The sequence below is a fragment of the Nelumbo nucifera genome, chromosome 3 (genome assembly GCF_055504915.1).
Source record: "Nelumbo nucifera cultivar China Antique chromosome 3, China Antique-T2T, whole genome shotgun sequence".
Taxonomy (NCBI): domain Eukaryota; kingdom Viridiplantae; phylum Streptophyta; class Magnoliopsida; order Proteales; family Nelumbonaceae; genus Nelumbo; species Nelumbo nucifera.
In genome coordinates, this window is record NC_142651.1 from 26,511,818 (window position 1) to 26,520,305 (window position 8,488).

General features: G+C 37.2%; 1 protein-coding gene across 1 annotated transcript; it reads left to right on the top strand.

Annotated features, from left to right (window-relative positions):
* Positions 1-2,022: 2,022 nt before the first annotated feature.
* On the top strand, positions 2,023-5,644 carry LOC104598880 (U-box domain-containing protein 11-like). Its single transcript, XM_010261195.3, has 4 exons — positions 2,023-2,620; positions 3,496-3,612; positions 3,691-4,125; positions 4,249-5,644. The coding sequence occupies exons 1-4, from the start codon at positions 2,324-2,326 to the stop codon at positions 5,317-5,319; spliced, it is 1,920 nt and encodes a 639-aa protein (XP_010259497.1). The 5' UTR covers positions 2,023-2,323; the 3' UTR covers positions 5,320-5,644.
* The last annotated feature ends 2,844 nt before the right edge of the window (positions 5,645-8,488 follow it).

The window sequence follows — 8,488 nt, forward strand, 5'->3', positions numbered from 1 at the left end:
CATGTGTGAATGATGACATTTGGCCTTTTGCCTCCTGTAGTTCTACTTATCAATGGTGGGGCCGTTATTTTCATATCTAATGGCTAGCATCAGGATATAGGTTGATCCTGATTCGTTTATATTCAAATTTGAATCAAACATTCATCTGATTTAGATAGAAGAGTCTGGACTTTCCTGCCAATAAAAATGCATTCCAAACCCCTACGGCCCTGCCAAGTACAACCCCTACGATGTTACGTTGGTAGGGTGTTAGATTATTGGATCGGCCCAATGATTGTCAAGAAAAAACACTCTAAAATGAATCAATATAATGAACCTAAGAGCATTTCCTGATCCAATACAACTTATTATGTTAACGGAGATAATTGAAAAAAAAAACAAGGAGAAAAAAAAAGCTTCATTTAATCATCTAATTGATTGTTCAATAATGAAAAGAAAGAGGTTGAAAAAATCCATTCCTCCCTTCAATTCAAATTCGTGGTTTGGGTAAACCATCCGATACTTGACACATGTTGTCCCTAATCAATGAAGAGGTTCGTCAAATAGGTGCTTTGGGAGAAGATCGGATAAGGTGGGGAGTAGGTTCCACAGTAGTATTATTTTATTTGTTTTATCCAATTACAAGTGTTAACTGTTAATTAAATAAAATTGAAAAAATAAAAAAAATAATAAAGGGTAAAAATGAAAAGTGAAAATCAAGTTTCAAAATAAAAAATATGATAAAGGGCAAAAATGAAAAATAAAAATTATATTTTTTGACAAAATATTGCCACCATCCTTGTTTATAAATGAGATACAAAGATTATCCAATTACAATTACAAGTGTTAACCGTTAATTAAATAAAATTAGAAAAATAAAATAGATAATAAAAAGTAAAAATGAAAAATAAAAATCAAGCTTTAAAATAAAAAACATGATAAAGGATAAAAATGAAAAGTGAATGACGAAACACTATCACTATGATATAGTATAGATAATAAAAATATAAAATCACCTACTCCTACTCCTAAGTCTTCTCTTCAGAGTCCAGACTCCAGTTACAGCTTAGCTTGCAGCTTGGTTTTGTGTTTAGACTGCTATATATATAGTACAGATAATAAAAATATAAAATCAAATAAAACTGACGAAGACCAAACCCTTTCCTACTCCTGCTCCTACTCCTAAGTCTTCTCTTCAGAGTCCCGACTCCAGTTACAGCTTACCTTGCAGCTTGGTTTTGTGTTTGCTATGTTTGGTTTAAAGGAAAAAGTAGAAAAAGGAAGGGAAATGTAAGAAAATCATTACAAATTTTGTATAAATTTTTCTATATTTTTTTTTCTTTTCCTACCTTTTCCTTTGTGTCCGGTTTGTAGTTGTTCAAACTTCAAACTTCAAAGGCTTCAACGCCCGGTTACCAAAACCGTCATCCGGTCCCACACCTACTAATATGCATCCTAATCAATTGCCCCACCTAGACTGGACCCACCTCAATTATCCTCAACTCAATCATCCACTACACAATTACCGGGTTCTACTATTTCAATTATTGTCCCACTAATTGACGGTCCAGATTTGTGCGAAACCCTAATAGCATACAACAGGTCGGGTTAGGTATGCGTTCGCTTAACTCCAAGTTACTGACCCGACTAAACGGAGAGAAATTATTGAACCTGACAGTCCTGACCTGACCTGGCCCGGCCCGTCCCATTCCATTACACACGGCGCAGAAGCGAGCAGCAGATCCAGGCTCAATGCCATCAGGGTTGTGGGGTTATGGGAATGGGATGGGCGTTTATCATGGTTTCCCTCAACACGAACCCTACTCAAATATTGATTAAGGGCCTAAGGCAGTCGGGTAAGTGCGGGTTGTCACTTAACCCGACCCACTGACATCCCTGTACAATTAAAAGAGTGGATTTTTATTTAACTGTAAAAACTAAAAACGACCATCTCTCTCTCTCTGATGAACTAGTCTCTACTACCCTTTAGAAGAAAAAAAAAACTCTTCTTTTCTTTACAGCCTTGAGCGCTTTTAGCGCTGTCCTCCAATTCAGAATATTCTGAAGCCAACTGTATTCTCTTGTTTTTACATAATTTTTCGTCGTTCCGAGAATCTCGGTTTCCTCTCTCTCTCTCTCTCTCTCTCTCTCTCCTGTAATCTTATATCTTAATACACTGATGAATCCTTGCCCATTATGACAATCGACATTCTCCATATTCTTATGGTTGCTGTTATTTATAATTTCACGGGCTTATCACCATTACTTTCTCTGCCTGTATATACAAGCAACACACAGGGAAAGAGACAGAGGCACAAGTAGGAAGATTGTCGTCGATCTGGCCATGGCCGGGGTAGACGTCCCTCGCTTCGGTCAGGCTCTACTCGACCTCGTTCAGGACATTGGAAGGATCGGTGCCTTTGGAGATGTTTACAAGAAAGAATGCTCGGATCTTTGCCGGAGAATTGCACTCCTCTCCTACTTGTTTGAGGAGATCAGGGACTTCAAGGGAATTCATGGCCATTTCTCGGCTTCCACATCCACCTCATCCTCCTCTTGCTTCAACGATCTGCTCGTGGCCCTCAAGGCGGCTAAACTGCTGCTTTCGATTGCTGCTAATTATGATTCCGGGACCTCTCATGTAAGTCTGTTTTACCGGTTGTTTCATCGGTTGAATTTCAGTAAATTTGTTCGGAACCGTTGTGTACTCTTATCCAATTTTAGATTGTCTGCCGTATTAGTCCATATTTGGTTGATATTAAAGCGATACCTCTTTATATCCCTCTTGTTGTGCATTGGTTTCGTGAAGTAACTTGAATAAGTATCTGCAGAACGTAAGCTTCCTGATTTTCCTGAAATATCTAATTTCATCGGTGAATTTGCAAACCTAACTTGTGTTACTTAGTGAAATTTTCAGATGTGCTGCCCTCTCCTTTCCAATTTCCTTTCAAAAGATGTCCTATCTCCTTGTGCAGGAGACCTGTTAGACATATTGTTGTGCAGAACTCATTGTGAAGGCGGGATCAATCCCAAGTCTCCATTACAACCAGCTAGAGACCTCCCCAACTGAGCCAGTTGGTACCTTCACAATGGTTCAACTAATTTGAATTTCTTAATTATATTCTTATCTTTGAATATGCTCTTGTTTGCGCTATTCTCATTGTCAGGATTGAATTGTGAGGTAATGGATAATAGAACTTTTGGATGAGAAAGAACTCATGGTTTTCTCCTTTAGGGTTGTTCTGATGAAAAATTATAAATTGCCTGAAGTTTTCTTTGTAATTGCTGTTATTAGCAATGACACATGTAAATTTGAGGTCAATCCTCCATAATCATCTGGCCCTGGTTCTGTTGCCAATGAATAGTTCATTTTTGACTGGTGGTTACATCTCAGCAACTGTCTTTGCTATCAATTATGAAACTTGGAAAGATAGTCATTATGATCTTACTGATTTTGTGCTTATAACCTCAAAATCTTTTTGGTTGTCGTCTAAACCTTGTTATTGCTTTATTTAGGACTTATGTGCCAAGGAAATCTCCCTTAGATTCCAATGTATAACGTGGCAGTTGGACAAAGCATTAGGGAACATACCATATGATCATTTCAACGTATCAGAGGAGGTTTGGGAACAGGTAGAAGTTGAGAAATATATGGTTTTCTTGAAGCTTGACTTCTCTTATCTCTCCCCTAACTTATTTTTTTCTTGTTAGGTTGAATTGGTAAGATCACAATTGAGAAGAGCAACAGAAAGAAATGGGTCTCCAGATTCAAGAACATTGTGCTCTGTCTTATCTGAGCCAGTTGATCAAGAACCTGATATACTAGAAACAGGTGAAGGGGCATTTGAAAACATAGCTAATGTTGATCATGAATGTCAAGAAATGGGGGATATTGTTACAAAAGGTAATGGTAAGATTGGGCATAACATTGAACAGATGATACATGAATGTGAAAGACCCAAGAGGTTCTTGACATCATCACAGGTGTGCAAATTAAACGAAGATGACAATAAAAAGCCAGACAACTTAGACAGCAGTAATTCAATGGAAACTAAGAAGACAGAACCTGTCACAATTCCTGATGATTTCCGTTGCCCTATATCACTTGAGCTGATGAGAGATCCTGTCATTGTGGCCACGGGACAGGTATCTTTTAGTGTTTCAGATGTTATTAGTGTTTGTCTTTGACTTTATTTCTCAGTAACCTTAGAAACTCGGTTGAATTTATCCTGCATTCTTTCTAATTTCAAACCCCTCTTGATGCTGCAGACTTATGAAAGGTCTTATATACAAAGATGGATAGACAGCGGCCATAAAACATGTCCTAAAACTCAGCAGAACCTCCAAAATTTGACATTGACTCCAAATTATGTTTTGAGAAGTCTAATTGCACAATGGTGTAAAAAGAACAATATTGAGCATCCAATGGGATCCAGAAGTGGGAGAATTAGAAAAAGTGATGGATCATTTCAAGATGTTAATGAGGAAAAAGAAGTCATTGACACTCTGGTCCATAAGCTCTCAAGCCGGTCTGTTGAGGATCAGAGAAGTGCTGCCACTGAAATCCGTTCCCTTTCAAAGAGAAGCACTAACAATAGGATACTGATAGCAGAAGCTGGTGCTATTCCTCTTCTGGTTAACCTGTTAACCACGGAAGATGTGAGGACACAAGAGAATGTTGTCACTTGCATTCTCAACCTTTCTATATATGAAAACAACAAGGAACTCATAATGCTTGCTGGGGCTGTTCCTTCAATTGTCCAAGTCCTCAGGATGGGAAGCATGGAAGCTAGGGAGAATGCAGCAGCAACACTTTTTAGCTTATCACTTGCAGATGAGAACAAGATAATTATTGGGGCATCTGGGGCAATACCAGCCTTGATAGAGTTGCTTTCAAATGGAAGCTTGAGAGGGAAGAAAGACGCTGCAACAGCATTATTCAACTTGTGCATTTATCAAGGGAACAGAGGTCGTGCAGTGAGGGCAGGGATTCTCATACCACTGATGAAGATGCTCACAAATTCTAGCAGTTGCGTGGTTGATGAAGTTCTGGCTATCCTATCAGTTCTTGCTAGTCATCAAGAAGGTAAGATTGCCATAGCAAAGGCCAGCACCATTCCTGTTTTGATAGACTTGATAAGAACAGGTATGCCACGCAACAAGGAGAATGCAGCAGCCATTTTGCTTTCCTTGTGCAAGAAAAATGATGAGAATCTTGCCTGTATAGGAAGGCTTGGTGCTGTCATACCACTTACTGAGCTAGCTAAGAGTGGCACAGAGAGGGCTAAGCGCAAGGCTGGTTCATTATTGGAGCTTCTTTGTAAGTTGAAGCGGCTTTGAGAGTGTAGTATTGCCTTAAAGGATTTCATTCTTTTCCTTTCTTCCCATCCTGACAATGAATAATAACATTCTATTCTTTTTCAAGTGTGAAAAATGAAGATAAAAACATGAGAGGTGAAACCTTTCTCATGGTTTTCTGTGTAATTTTTTTTTTTTTTGCTGTGCAAGCATAAAAGAAATTCATTTATGTTTGTAGTTGTCCATTCCAATATATAGGCACCCTTTCTTTTTTTTTCCCAATCAGATCCATTGTGGAAGAAATTTTGGTACATATTGATATTGTTGAATATTAAATTCTGACACAGAAAGAAAGCTTCCTTGTTGTTAATTATTAACCCATTTTTGTATCAAGTATTTCTATTTGTTTTGGATACAGTCCAACTCTCCATGTTAATTGACTTGCCTTGAATCATGTTGCCACTGTCTTCTGCCAGTAGTCAAGTCAAACATAGTAAGTTGTAGCTCATAAACCACACCTTGGACATACTAATTAAAATTATTGTCTAAAATTCATAACCTACATGTTGAATTTGAATGCAGTGGAAGTATGTTATTTTCCAAAGCAATGACAAATTTTACGCTTAGGTCCAGAAAATCTACTCCACCACAAAAGTGAAGGACATTTTTGACAACCTGTCCATGCAATAAAAAACATGTAACCCTAGTTCTGGAAATGTGTCAGAGTTCATAAGGGGACCTTCTGTAAAAAGAAGTCTGCCTGCAAAGTTTGTTCCCAAATTATTAATTTCATTGCCGGCATTGACCCTAAGAATGATGTGTTTCTAACCCCTCGCATCCTCAAATGACTGCTATAGTATATAAAGCTCTGAGCATATCCAAATCTAAAACAAGAGTCCTGAGTCTGTAGTCATGGGTATGAGTCCCATCATAGGTGATTAATTTTTTTATTCTGATATACTCGACGTTATTTAACAAAAATAGAAAATCTGTGATCAGATTATTGACACACTACTTCAATATTAGTTTATGTTTCCTAGGTAGAAATGTTTTTTTTTCATTCAACAGGTATTTTTGACATTCACGAGTTAGTATATATTTTATGCGAATTCTGTTGCCACCAAGGGAATTTTAGTAGCTTATTTATTTATTTTTATCTTGCTTTAAGTTTGTCAGTTTGAATCAATTGATAATGAGAACAATAAGTTTAAAAGAATGTTCTCAGCTTAAATCAATTGCATTGGCATTTGTAATATGCTATTTAAATAGAAAATTAATGGGAGAAGAAGTAGGTTCAATAGTCACGATGTAAAATAGACAACCTTATATAGATGTGAGAAAAGAGATAGCCAACCTTATATGGTATCTCAATGCTTCAAAAACTCAAAAACATAGAAAGTCAACCTTGGTATATGGAAGTCCACTACTTGATGTAGGACTGGAGAGGGTGTCCTATAAAATTAGCAATGGTGAAATGAGAGAGGACTAATTTCGGATCTATACGATTCAATAAGAGGAGAAATAATGGAAAAAAAATCTTATATCCTTGAGTAAAACTAGAAAGAAAGAGATAGAGCAGAAGAGCTGATACATTTAGAAGAAGGGAAAAAGAGAAGAGAAAAGATATGGCTCCCAGTAGGACAAATTAAAATTTATATTCCATATCCAAATTAACTTAAAACAAACTTACAAAATCATGTACTTGTGGACTCTGGGAAGAAAGATTTGCCAACCCATTTTCCTACTTCAAATAACTTTATCAATTCAAATCAAATTCAAAACATCTTGGTCTCATTAGTACACTTAAATCAAGAAAAAACAGACAAATTTTGACCTATGACAAGTAAGTTTGAAGATAAATGATTTGGTTTTAATTTTACGTCTAAGAAAAACCTTTTAAATCCTAAAAGGCAGCCACTAGACAGTTCCTCAATTTTCTAGGCACCATAAATATCAGCACCTAATAAAAATTGAAATTCAAAATCTTTTCAAATCTGAAAATTATGAAAATACTCTTCTAGAAGCAAGGGGGGGTTAGAAGCAATGGCTGGGATGCAGAAACCTCCATTCTGCTGCTGGTGAGGTTTGAAGGGGAATCTAAAAAATTTCACTCGTTTTTGTAAAGGTTTGGGTTACAAGTTGGGAGATGGAAGGAGGCTGCGTTTCTGGCTTGATCCTTGGTGTGGTGACAGAAGTCTAAAAGACCTGTTTCCAGCCCTTTTTAGTTTGGCAGAAAAATAAAGAGGCCACAGTAGCCGAGTCTTTTGTGGTATGGCAATAGATATTTCTGGTATCCTTCTTTTAGAAGGAATTTTAATGACTGGGAGCTAGGAATGATTTCAGATCTGTTGGCCTTGCTCCAGAATCATCATCAAAATCTGGAGTCCCAGGATTCAAGAGTTTGAAGCTGGAACCTTTCAGGTGTTTTCACTGTTAAATCCTTCTATCTGGGCCTAGTGGGTGAACCCGGGGAGTCTTTTCCTAGCCAAGCAATCTGGAGGTCTGCAGCTCCATCAAAAGTAAAGTTTTTTGCTTGGGTTACTTCTTTATAGAAGTCTCACTAAAGATATGCTGTGGAAGAATAGTTTCAACATTACAGACCTGCTGTGGTCCCTTTGCAACCAAGAGGTCGAGTCCTGAAATCATCTTTTCTTGCACCGTAAATTCAGTGGAATCATGTGGAACCATTTTCTCAAGGCAGTAGATCTGAAGTGGTGTTTCCTGAATTCAGTGAAGGCATTGTTAAATGGCAGGTTGTCGGTATGACTAAAGAAGGGAAAGTTTGTTGGTTAGCCATTTCCTTGGCAATTTTATAGGCAATCTGGTTTGAGAGAAACTGCAAAATTTTGAGCAAAAAATCTCTTCATAAGCAGAAGTGGTCAACAGGGCTGTTGGACACTTTGGATGTTTCTTTTTTGAGGGTGAATTTCTTTTGAGGTCCTTTTTTTAACTTATATTTGCACTTTGTACAGTGGACCTTAAAAAAAATTCTTCTAGATCCCAAAACTCTGTAACTAAATAACTTTATACTACATATGATATTTTCCCAAAAACATTTGTATTCTTCAGAGTCTGCTTTTTCTTTAACTAAATAACTTTGCCTATGTTGGTGAGGCACTTAGAAACCTCATATACCAACATGTGAAAAACCAATTTTTTCCCAAGAAAGATCTAAACTCTGTGTCAGTCTTTTTTCTTCTCTTCCTTTTCT